Source organism: Erpetoichthys calabaricus, chromosome 3 (genome assembly GCF_900747795.2).
Source record: "Erpetoichthys calabaricus chromosome 3, fErpCal1.3, whole genome shotgun sequence".
NCBI classification, from domain to species: Eukaryota; Metazoa; Chordata; class Cladistia; order Polypteriformes; family Polypteridae; genus Erpetoichthys; species Erpetoichthys calabaricus.
The window spans coordinates 311012973-311026003 of NC_041396.2; the positions used below are offsets into that span (position 1 = coordinate 311012973).

Below are 13031 nucleotides of genomic sequence, written 5' to 3' on the forward strand. Positions count from 1 at the left end.
GCATTTAGGGGATTTGAACCGGCAAATTGCTGCATTGTTTTTCTCTTGTAACTCTTCTTTTATATTGTGTAAAGGGACTCTGAGTTACATTAATGGAGTGAAAATGTTCTACAGCAAATGTCTTCTTAATTGAAAACCAAATCGTTTAGCGCTGCTGTATTTGTATTCAAAGAGTTTGCCTGCCACTGCCTCAAAGAAATGCATGTTGTGTGTCTGATGATTTAAGAAAAGGAAGACGTCTAGTAAATCAGACAAAGACAATCAGCACAACGTCACACTGACAGAGAGCAACGGGGGGAATACTGTTTGGAATTTAATGTGAGGGTCCGGAAAAGACAAAAACGCACAGCTGTTACTGTACACTGTGTGTGTGTGTGTGTGTGTGTGTGTGCGTGTGTGTGTGTGTGTGATGTGCGTGTGTGTGAGTTCACCCTGTGATGGAGTGGCGTCCTATCCGGTGATTGTTCCTGCCTTGTGCTCAGTGCTTGCTGGGATTGGCTTCAGCTACCCTGTGACCTGCTCTGTATTAAAGGGTAAAGAAGATGGATGGATGGATGTTGTTTAGTTAATCTTAGTATAAAGAACACAAACTGTGTGACTAACAACATTAAAATGAGCAGTGAAACTGGGGGTCTGCAGCAGCCTTCTCTCACTGACCTCCATCACAAACAAGTGGTAAAGAAGGCCAACTCAATTCTGTCATACAGCAGCCATCTTCTGTCTGCAAGGTGTCACTTGTGGCCATCAAGCTGCTGATTTAGGGTCCCAAGGGTGAAGTCCCTTTTATGCCGTGAGCTATCGGCCTTCTGAATTCTAGTAGCTGCAGGAGTCCTGCGGAGTTCTGAGTTATTATTGTTCAAGAATCGTTATTCTGATTTGTAGAAGTCTTATGGTGTGTGTGCTGATTACCACAATGGCTATCATGTATGGTCTCTTGGATTATATGAAGTGTGGAACACCACATCATAATACCTTCTGCATAAAGTCCGTCAGGAATCGTCTTATAAAGTGCAGACCATAATACCTTAAAACACAATTTATAGGTCACGTTTACTGGTGAACTCATAGCTCACATGAACAAATAAAGAAATAAACTCATCTTTTCATAAAATAGTTGTTTTTATTTTACAAAATATGCTGTGATATTTCACATAAATTTCAGTTTCTTGGTTTTCACATCACCACAGAGGACCATTTTGTCTCCTCAGGTTCACCATAAAGGGATGAAGCAGACATGGAGTGGACAATCCAGATCCCCAAACCACCACCAAAGCACTGGGTGCTCGTCCATCACAGGCCACAGGGAGAACACGAGAACTGCAGACATTTATCAGGCTGCTTTAGAACGGAGAGGCCGCCGTGAAGGCTCTGCATGGACACATTGAATGGGCAGTCGCTCAGCGGCCTTTGGATTCTCAGCGCTGGCTTTACGTCTTCATGGATTATTGATGTGTTTTATTGTGTGCTGTGGATTGTTATATTGTAGGAGTTGAATTTGAACCCTGGTTCGATGGGCTCCTAGCATATGATGGAGGTTCACTGTTTAAAGGAACTCAGCTTCATGATTTGCTGGGACTGTGCTGAGTCTCATATTCTGCTGAGCTTATACTTAAAGGCTGAAGGTGTTATTTTGATATTCGCTATGATAAAGGTTTGAATTATTAAGAAAAGGCATTCTAAGTGACTTTATAGCAAGAAATGAAAAAGCAAGTCTTGGTATAAGAAGTAAAAGTCATCTTTAAAGTGCGCTGCTTGCTCTGTTGTTCTGCTCAGGCTTAGTTTCCTGTTGACAGACCCGCCTGAACAGAAGGAAACATAAAGTCACCCAAAGGGCCGAGAACGACATGGACGTGCCTGTCATGTGCGGAGTGAACTTTAAAAACACCTAAACAGTCACAGACTCCTGAGTTAACAGGACGGTCAATCAGCTGAGTGGGCCGCGTGACCATCTAAGGTCTCGATGTTTGGTGATGTCCTGTTAGCAACTGGATAAACCAATCAGGTTAAAGGATTTCTAATTATGTGATGAACCCCTTGGCATTGTGATCTAATCAATGAAGAGTATAAATAGAGTGAGACAGGCGCCTCTCCTTTGTAACACTTACTAATAAGGTGCTTGTGCTCCTACTGAGAGACGGAGATAAGAAAGAAGACTGACTGACGCTTTTCTCCTGCCTGCGTTTGATTGACTAAACGGGACACCAAGAGTGGGGTGCTGGTAAATTTCATTAAACAATAAATCACAATAGTTTTTATTATTTACTGATAATGACAATATGATAACAGATAATCTCACATCCACCCTTGTAGAATCATTAAAAACTGCTGCAGCAGCCCTACTAGATGCAATAGCAGTAATGATGATAAAGATGATTCAAAATCATTTAAAGCTGGTTTTAAAAAGAAGTAAGAACTTTATAAAAATTAAACCTCATTTGACCTTCTCAGTCGCCCATTTCAGTTCCTCACAGTCACCTCAGTGTCATTTAGTGAGCCAGCAGTGTGAGGAGTGAAAGCCGACTGCTCCGTCTGCACTCGTCTGTCATCTGCTGCCTTAGTGAGGAGGAGTGCAGATTAAAGTGCAGGAATAGGAAACATTAACTTCACAATTAAAATAAAACATTAGTTTGACACAACCCTAAAACAATACATAAACAAGTGTTTTGTAGGGTTTAATTCTTAAACAAATCCCCACCAGCCTGACCAAAGCTGAACAGAATGTCAGCCATCGTCTTAGTTCTGCTGTGGAGTTTTGAGATGTGAAATCTGAAGGTCTCTGTAAATTGTAACTCCAGATGTGAAAAGATATTCATATTGCCAGAATCTGGGCAAAATGCAGCACATTACTTAACAATTTATGATGAAATAGATAATACTGTCCCAAAATAATATACATAACAGTAATCATTTTCAGTCAGTCATTCATTTCCCAACTTGCTATATCCCAACACAAGGTCACGGGGGTCTGCTGGAGACAATCCCAGCCAGCACAGGGCGCAAGGCAGGAAACAAACCCTGGGCAGGGTGCCAACCCACCACAGGGCAATCATTTTACAATGTAAAAAAAAAATAAAGTGACCAAGAATATGAATATTCAGGAGTCTCCTACATTTTCAGTTCTGTTTATTACATATTCAAATAAGAAGTCTTATAAAAATAATTGTGGTGAAATAAGTAATATTCATAAACAGCTTACACTCCACACCAATAGAGTACAATTTTAACATAAACAGCCTTCAATACAATACAGCGAATATGAAATGATTGTATTGTTAAGAAATATTTTTAAGTATTGCACTGCTAATATGAAAAATAAGTCAAGCATAATGTACAAATAATTTAAAATATCTAAGCACTGAAAATTACTTTTGCATTTTTTATTTTCTTTCACATTTACAATAAATGGAGCACTGAAGAACCTGAGCTAAATATCTTAAATGTCAGGATGATTTTAAGTGCTTTTCGAAACCAGGAATACAGGAAAGCATAAAGAATTGGATTAACTCCAAAGTTCACTTCACTGACCAACACAAAGACATTCCTGATGACATATGTGATTGGGTTACTAAAATCAACAAATGGATTGTATATATTACCAGGCAGCCAGCAGATAATAAAAGCCCCCACGACTACTCCTAATGTTTTTGCGGCTTTTCTTTCAGACGGTTTTGATATTTTACTGTCACTCACCTCCTCAGTTTGCCTCTTTTCTATCATACAGTTGATGGCTCTTGAATGGCTTCTTGCAACTACAAATATTCTGATATAAAAACCAATCATTAGTGAATAAGGAATAAAAAAAAGAATGAGTAAAAAAAAAATGTTCATTTCATAATAAGTGAATACTGCACAAGCTCCGTCACAACGCTCTGTTACAATAACACTAAAACATAAAAATACGAGTGTAATGAAAAGTGCAAACAGCCACACTACAGCAATGCTGACCTTTGCGACAGTTAAAGTTATTTTTGAGCTGTAAGAGAAAGGATGGCAGACAGCAATGTAGCGATCAATGGATATTAAAACCACATTATATACAACTGCTAAACTAAGAAAATTTGCAAGTGCCTGATACAAATAACAATAAATAACTCCAAAGTACCAGCAAAGTTCTATAAGGAGAAACAAAGAAAAGGGCATCACAAAGAAACCTGATAAGAAATCGGCTGCTGCAAGTGAAAAGATCAGAAGATTAGTCGGCGTGTGCAGCTGAACAAAATGAGAAATAGAAATGATGACAAGAAGATTTCCAAAGACTGTCGATAAAAGCAAAAGACACGAGAAAGTGTAATAAAGTCCATAAACTTGAGTTTCATGAATCACTTTAGAACAAGATGTATTACTGTGAGGATAACAACGGCCAAGTTTCATTCCATTCCACTCCATGTGTGTCCCCTGACTGAGCCGTCCTGCCTGCACACTGAGATGTTTATACACTGAGGCCCTGCGACTGCCATATTCTCTCTGCTGACGTAATTCACATGAGGCGTCTCTCTGCTGTGTGTGCTTCACAAATTCTCTCAGGATGTTTGTTTGTTCATTTCAGTTCTTACTCACTAATGAGTTCATCATATCTCAGATGTCTTCATTATATTTGTTTGTCAGGAGCCGCTCAGGGCTGCGGTGGTCTCTCCTCACAGCTCCACAGTGGTCCAGCTGCTGGCTCTCTGCAGTTTCCTTCTTCTCCCTCTGTCTGCTGTTTTTGTTTTTTTGTTCTCAGTCACTTTGACTTTCTTTCCTCATCACAGTGAGCAGCACATTAAATCAGCAGGTTCAGATGAGCTGAGGTTGTGCCCAGTGGTGGTCTGACACTCCATCCTGTCCTGTGCTGCTCAGAGCCCCTCTGACACCTGTGAGCTGAACCTGCATGGAGTGTGCTGGACCACCCTGTGCTCATGAGAGGCCCTCACACACACACACACACACATACAGTGTACAGTAACAGCTGTGTGTTTTTGTCTTTTCCGGACCCTCACATTAAATTCCAAACAGTATTCCCCCCGTTGCTCTCTGTCAGTCTGATGTTGTGCTGATTGTCTTTGTCTGATTTTCTGGACGTCTTTCTTTTCTTAAATCCTCAAACACACAACATGCATTTCTCTGTGGCAGTGGCAGGTAAACTCTCAGAATTCCAATGCAGCAGCGCTCACTGATGTGCTTTTTTATTTAGAAGACATTTGCTGTTTAACTGATCATTACTCTGTTAGCCATCATCACTCTAAGGACAGTTAAACTTCTTAATAAATATACAAATGATGTCAAAGTCTCACCAAAACAATCTTCTATTATATTGTAATTCTGAGACTCATTATTCTACATTAATATTACTGTTGTATTAAAGTCATGCTATATTAGAGTAACAGCAAGTGATGTTTCTACAGAAAAAATGAACCATACAATAAAAAATACGAGAGGACTGCCATCTCCAACCTGCAAGTTCAGTTTTCATTAAACAATTAGCAGCAGCTGCTCAGAGATGGCAGACGTACAACTTTACAGGAGTTTGTGTGCGTCGTGTTGTGGTCATTCTCGTCCTCATCATCACAAACAGTGAAGTGGTCCTCACCACACAAGTTCATACGTGATACACAGGTGTCTCTCCATATGTCAGTGAAGTACCTAGTGTGTGACTATTCACATATTTATGTCATTAGTCCACATAGTGCAATGCATTTTGGGGGACAGCAGGTCGGCAGGCTTCACATTGTAAACCAGCTATGTACAGGGAGCCCACCCATCGTCAGACACTCACACGTCTCCACAAGCAGTACAAAGGTTAGATCTGAACACACAGTGGGAGTTCTGAAACTTGAAATTACTGCATATGAGAAAGTCTTGGGTGTTATAATGGACTTGTCACTATCAATTCCAGACAGTGTTCAGAAGCCATTGTGATGGGAGGCCATGGCCACTACCTGGCCTGGATGCCTAAAAAGTGGAAGGACCAGGGGAAAGGGCACTGGTGAGGCAATTCCTTCCCTGGGACACTAGAGGGCAGCTGTAGCACCATGGATTCCCACAGGGCATGTCAGGAGCTGGAGTTTGGTGAAGCCCTTTTGGGTTCCGTGGGGGCTGTCAGGGGGAGCTGCAGAGCCCTATAGAGGACCTCCAGTGCACCTTGGAGCGATTCCAGGTAATACTGACGAACAATCCCAGGACCTGAATAAGAGGAACCACCTCACCCCTTTGAATGGCCAGAGTTGGGAGGAAGAAGACAAAGCCTGAGGAGGACTGGAGGTGGATGGACTGGCGGCAAGAAGGGAGTGTGTATAGGTGTGTTGTGGTGTTGGTGTTTTGTGCTCTTTAAACTGTAAATAAACCAGGTGTTGAGTTTGAACCTGTGTCCTGCCTGTGTATGTCCGGGTTAGGGTGGCTGTATGCACCCTGGTGACTTCACACCATGAAGCCGGCTAAGAGAATGTCAGGTTATATGGCGCCATGATGTGTACAGCAGATTTCCCAACTGTCAGTCCACAGATCAGCACCAGTCCATACAAAATTTTTCCTGTCCACAAAACAACAGGCCAGCCCATTATGACCACCTTAATAAAACTTTCAGTGTGTTCTGTTCATTCAGTTGCTATGTCTCTGTCATTCCAACAGATGGCACTTCATAAACATTTTAGTGGTAAAATGCATTGCATTTGTCATTCCAGCAGATGGCATATAACAAACATTAACACTGCTTGTACGAATCCTCTACTAAGTGGTGTATCAAATAGACAGAGCAACGGGACAGACACACTGCACTGCAAACGTGAACAGTGAATACAACCAACAGAGAGTAACTGCTGGACAGACAGAAATCAGCTTATCCACCTTAATAAAAGGACAAGAGTCTGTGTGTCTGTGTATTTGTGAGTCCGTCCGGTTGCCATGTCTCTGTCATTCCAAGATATGCATCACAAGCACCTGCAATAATACAATGCATCCAACAGATGGCTGTTGCTATATCTCTGATATAAGACATTTGCTACTGAATTACAAAAACAAATTCCAATAGATGGTGCACTGCAAATGTTAACACAGAATATGTAGAACCAAGAGTTACTGCCAGATGGACAAAAACAGGCAGCTGTATCTGAAGAGGAATAAGCTTCTACGAGGGAAAGGGATGCCTAAGCATATGATGAGAAAGCGCAAAACATGCAATGCTAAGGAAATCTAGCATAAAAGAAATCGAGATGTGATGCACCAGACCTGGGATGATGAATTGCATGAGGATGTGGATGTGCAAATTATTATGGATATCCATGCACACGCAATGCTCAAGTAGTAGAAATCCCAAAGGAACATGGGAAGTGAAATCATAAGAATACCACGGCCTTTGCAGCAGTGCTGGCCCAGGAAACACCAAAAACAACCAGCGCCAGACTACAGTGTGATGTCAGTGCAAATATTGCAGTTAAAGATTTATTGAAAGCAGACTAGCAAAGAAGAGGTGTTGTAATGAAGGGAGACTTGTCTTACCTCCAGTTTTGGTTCCAGACAGGTCAAGATGCAGATTCTGTGAATTTAATGGAAAACAGCAGGTATCCTAATTGTTCTTTCTGTGAATATTATCCCTCCTCAATGAACAACTACTGAAAGGTCCTGACTTAAGTAACAAACTCATTGGCATCCTTGCAAGATTTAGAGAGGAGCCAGTGGCATTATTGGCAGATATCAAATCAATCTCCCACTAAGTTAAAGTCCCCAATAAAGACACAGGTCCTGGCACAAGCTGCTCACGCTGGGTTACTACACAGTGCCCAGTGCTGCCAGGACAGAGTCGGACTTGACACGACCGTTTATGTAAAACAAGGGGTTAGTAAATGAACGGATGAAGAAGACACAAAAAGAAAATCAATGAAATGATGACACATCTAGTTATCTAAGATTACTCAATTGGGAAAGCCAATGTTAGAATTTATCATCACAACAATGTTATTAAGTTAGGGAGTTGATGTTTTAAATTAACTCTTAGTTGTATTTTATTAATCTCAGGCAATGATTTGACTATCGACTGAACATTCTAATTTTGGACATTAATAAATCTAATTGAGTGCATCTTATTTCTTGATTATGACTTATTGACGTGTATTGTCGTGAAATGCCATTACAGATAATCACGGATACTGTCACATTTAACTTTCCTTTTCTCTCTGATGTCAAGTTCTCCTCTTGTGTTTCTGCAGCTTGTGCTGATCTTCTTCACTTTTCAGCCCTGCTGTTTCTCTCAGACTTTTATTCTTGTTATTTATGCTCAGATAAATATTGTGTAAGTTCACATTAGTGATCATTAACCTGATGCTTTATATCTGTGTGTTTAGATAAACCTCAGCATGTTGATTTCAAACACGTGAAAGTTCTTTGTGTCAAGTCGTGTCACTGATCCCAAACAATGCTGTGACTGTCCACTCAGGTCCTAAATTTGATTCAGCTCATCGTATTTCCTGATTGTGATGTCTGTTCAGGTGAAATGCCATTATATAAACACACACAGCTGAAGTCATTTTGTGGTTAAATTCCTTGACTTTGCTCTCTGGTGTCAGTTCTCATCTCAGGTTTCTCCAGTTTGCACTGAGCTTTATTTTATTTGTTCCCTTGACAGCTCTTTCTTTCCCCTAACCACAGGCTGACAAGTTGCAGGTTACACAATCCGCTCCATGGATGAAGTTGTTGAAAGTGTCTCCCTTCAGAGAATTTTCTTTATTGGCCAAGTGCACTAATGTGGATGAGGAATTTGTCTTGGTAGCATTGATGCAACACACAAAGAGAGCACAAAATATAAAAAGATCAAACATGACAGAGTGTAAGGGGATTTTATTATGCTGTATATCAAGTGCTTTAAATTTCCCAAAGAATAATGAACAATTTCATGTTTTATGTTGTCATTGCTGTATACTTTAATTGTAAGCAGTCTTTCCATGGAGCAGCTTGTCTTCACATAAAAGGAGAATGTGTGGCTGCTACAGACAGAGGGACGTTTGACACAGAGGGGATTTTTTCTTCACTCACATGAGCAGACAGACACTTTTTGCAGACAAGTAGAATTTAGAAGGTGAAAACTTTAAAGAGCGCAATTATATTTTTTAGGAAGGGTCAAGTTGGAATCATCATTTACTGCACTTTCCGCATGTGTAAAAGTGGTGCTTTTGAACAATTGGTTATCTTTGTTCATGCTCTCCTCATGGACATGTACTGATACGGTCTGTCAAAATGACATTAGACAGAGAGGGGCTAGGAGTGCTCACCTTTGTCCTGACACGCTTTAAAAAGTCATCAGCTTTAAGAGAAAGCATTCCGTCATGTGCTGAATTAAAGAAAAGAAACAGGAAGGAATAGAAGACAGAACAAACAGAGCCACAAAGCCATTAAGAGACTGAAAATCATCGCACATTCAATTGTGACAGCTTGCATCATCTGTGACAGCTCCTCAAATAGCAAGTTTGTATCTCTGATTTGCACACCCAATTACCTTTTTATTTGCTTTCGCTTTTTTGGCACATTAAGAACATTTAAAAATATTAAAATTTCTAATGACTGAAAAAAAGTTTATTGCCTGCTCCCCTTGCTTACATTAGTATTTGCCTCGTCTTGCCGTCTGGGGTTACAGAGAACAGAGGAGACGTCTTATAATAGGTGAAGTGTAGCACAGTAGCAGTGAGTCCTGGGTGAAATCAGAATCTGTAGTCCCTGGTCAAGTGTATTGTGTCTGTGGGAGACTTTCACTGCATAGTGAGGAGGAGATCAGTTTTGTTGAAAGAAAAAGTCATTATCATTATCATGCTGTCTCTGTAATTGTAGTAAAATAGTGTCCCTCAGCATGTTAAGATACAGGTCATGTGTAATAGTTGTATGGAAAAAAACAGGTAAAAGTATCCCTTTATTTATAAGACCTGACCAAACTGTAACCCCCGGCTGATTCAACTGTTCTTCTTTTGTTACATGGGGATTTTCTATGCAATAACAGACACAATTGTCGCAATTTACATCACCTGAAAGTTTAAATTGAGCTTCATCGCACCATATAATTTTACCAGTGATGCTATTGCCTTGTTTTTCTTCATTCATAACCACTTCACAGAATTGTAAACATTGATTCGGATCATCCTCTAATAACCCATGAATCAATCATGGCCGATACATTTTCAAACATAAACATCACATTAGACGACTCAAAGATGTACAGGAAAAGCTCAACTCAAATGAAGGTCTTTTTTTGAATTTCTGGGGCATTCTGAAAATCAAAATCAATAACAAGTCATTTTCCTGGTTGTTAACACTCACTGGTCGACCATTTTTTGGAGCATTACAAATGAACCCAGTTTTGTGGAATTTACTGAGTATTCTGTAAATTGTTTATCAACTTGGTGGAGGTGTATGAAATCATTCAGCCCATTTCTGTCGAACATTTTCAACATTCTGTGTCTTCAAGTATAGTTTAAATATCCACTTTCATTGGTCATTGATTAAATTACCAACCATCATCACCTAAAAGAAAAATCATAATTAAGGATACAAAATAATAATAAGAAGAAGAAGAAGAAGAAGAAAAAGATGAAGAAAATCTAATACCTCAAAGGCATTTGTCATCTCTTTTTATTTCTGCTTGCAAAAAGGGAGATACCTGCAGCTACTGGATATGCAGAGGGCATACTCACTGCAGGCAAAGGTACAGCCCTTATTTATAAACTTGACTCTCATAACTGATTTGCATTCAAGGCACCTTGCTTACACAGCCTAAGGCGTCACTGATTGGATAAACTGCTAATTTTGCATATCGCAGTCCTGGCACTTTGCTCACACAGCCTGAGGCATCACTGATTGGTTAGACCACTGATTTTGCATATCGCAGTCCAGGCACCAAAACTTCACTGATTGGTTAAATCACAAAATATACCCAAGCTGAAAGTTGATTCCAGCCAATCCCGGCCTCGCCCAAACCGGGTGAAGGTCATGTAAAAAAATTAGCATGGGGTCACAAAAGACCAAACCAGGGTGAGGGTCATGTAAAAAATGAGCATCTGCTCATGTAAGACCAAACCGGGGTGAGAGTCATGTAAAAAAAAAAGAGCATCTGATTATGTAAGACCAAACCAGGATGAGGGCCATGTAAAAAATCAACTTGGGGTCATGTAAGACCAAACTGGGTTGAGGGTCATGTAAAAAACGAGGATCTGGTAATGTTAGACAAAGCCGGGGTGACGGTCATGTTAGAAACAAGCTTGGGGTCATGTAAGACCAATCCGGGGTGAGGGTCATGTAAAAAACGAGCATCTGGTTTTGTAAGACCAAACCCAGGTAAGGGTCATATAAAAAATGAGCATGGGATCATGGAAGACCAAACCGGGGTGAGGGTAATGTAAAAAATGAGTATCTGGTAATATAAGACCACTCCGGGGTGAATGTCATATAATAAACGAGCAAGGCAATAAATAAACCAAAGTAGACATGGGGTTATGTAAAAAAAGGGCAGATGGTCATGCTTATCAAAACAGACATAGGGTCATCTAAAAAACATCTTCAGGACCCCATGTATAAATCATTTTTCTAAAGGAACATGTGCACCTATGGTAGCAGGCCTTCGGCTCATCTTGGTCTGCTAATTTAGAAGGACATCACGATACCTTCTTGGAAGTCAGATTTCAGCTGATATGTTTCTGTATATTAGTAGTTTGGCTGCCATCAAGCATCCCTGGACACAGAGCAGAAGTCCTAAGGGGCCATGGACAGCGTGGCCATGCCCAGGGGAGAACCAGGAAGCCCGAGCATGTATTTATTTATCAAATGATTGATTGATTGATAAATTGATCAATTGGCTATATAATCTGTCCTGTGAATTTGTATCCTTTGGTTTTATGTTTCTGCTGCAGTTTGCATTTGAATTTCCCTTTGGGATTAATACACTTAATCTAATCTAATTTAATTTAATCTGAAATATATGGGATTCCTATATATGAAAGTAGAAAAACATACATATATCCTTAATACAGAGTAACACACCTATTTGTAAACACATTATGAATAAAACATGCAATATATTTTGTGTTAGGTTTTTGTTTCTGAAAGATCATGTGTGGCTTTTGTGTTTTCTCTGAAAAAATTAAACACGGGCTTCCCAATGAATCCAATTTATTGGTGTCAGCTCATGCAGGATGTGATGTACTCCATGCTGAAACATGTCATGAATTGTCTGTTATGTTTTGTATTTGCCCTTGTATGCTGTGTGTTTTATCCCTTTCCAATAACATGAGATATTTTTATTCCCACACCCAGATTCCTTGTTAGGTAGACCCTCACATATGCCGCCCACGTCTGCTCTGTTCCTCTTATTCTTGCGCTCACTTCACAGACACAATACAGTTGACTGGGAACTACAGATTCTGACTTCACCCAGGACGGACAGCTACTGTGCTACATTTCACCTATTAGAAGGCACCTCTCTGTAACCCCAGAGGGCAAGATAGAGCAAATACTAATGCATGCATCAGGTAATAAACTTTTATCGTCATTATAGATTTTAACATTCTTAAATGTTCACAATGTGCCAAAAAAGCTAAAGCAAATAAAAAGGTAATTGGGTGTGCAAATCAAAGATACAAGCTGGCTGTTTAAGGAGCTATCGCAGATGATACAAATGAATGTGTGAGGCTTTTCAGTCTCATAATAGCAGTGCGGCTGTGCTTTTTCTGCCTCTCTTCTTTCCTGGTCCTTCTCTTCAATTCAGCAGATGATAGAATGAATATTTTCAAATTAAGTCCATGACCTTGTAAAGCTTGAGAGGGCCAAGTTGTACACCCCTAGCCTTTCTCTGTCATTTTCACAGACCATATCAGTACCCATCCATGATGTAAGCATGCACAAACATAACCAGTGGTTCAAGGGCTTTGCTTTTACACATACAGAAAGTTAAAAAATGGTGATTCGAACTTGACCCTTCTAAAAATAGAATTGTGCTGTTTAAAGTTTTCACCTTCTTAACCCTACTTGTTCTCAAAAGGTGTCTGTCTAATCTTCTGACTGCAGAAAAAAATCTCCTCGGTATG

General features: G+C 40.1%; 1 protein-coding gene across 1 annotated transcript in view; it reads right to left on the reverse strand.

Moving 5' to 3' along the window:
• Positions 1-3393: 3393 nt before the first annotated feature.
• Positions 3394-13031, reverse strand: part of LOC127527131 (trace amine-associated receptor 13c-like) — a 74714-nt gene continuing 65076 nt past the window's right edge. Inside the window, exon 2 of the mRNA XM_051924794.1 lies at positions 3394-4151. Coding sequence (XP_051780754.1) covers positions 3394-4151 — 758 coding nt within the window. The remainder of the gene's footprint in view (positions 4152-13031) is intronic.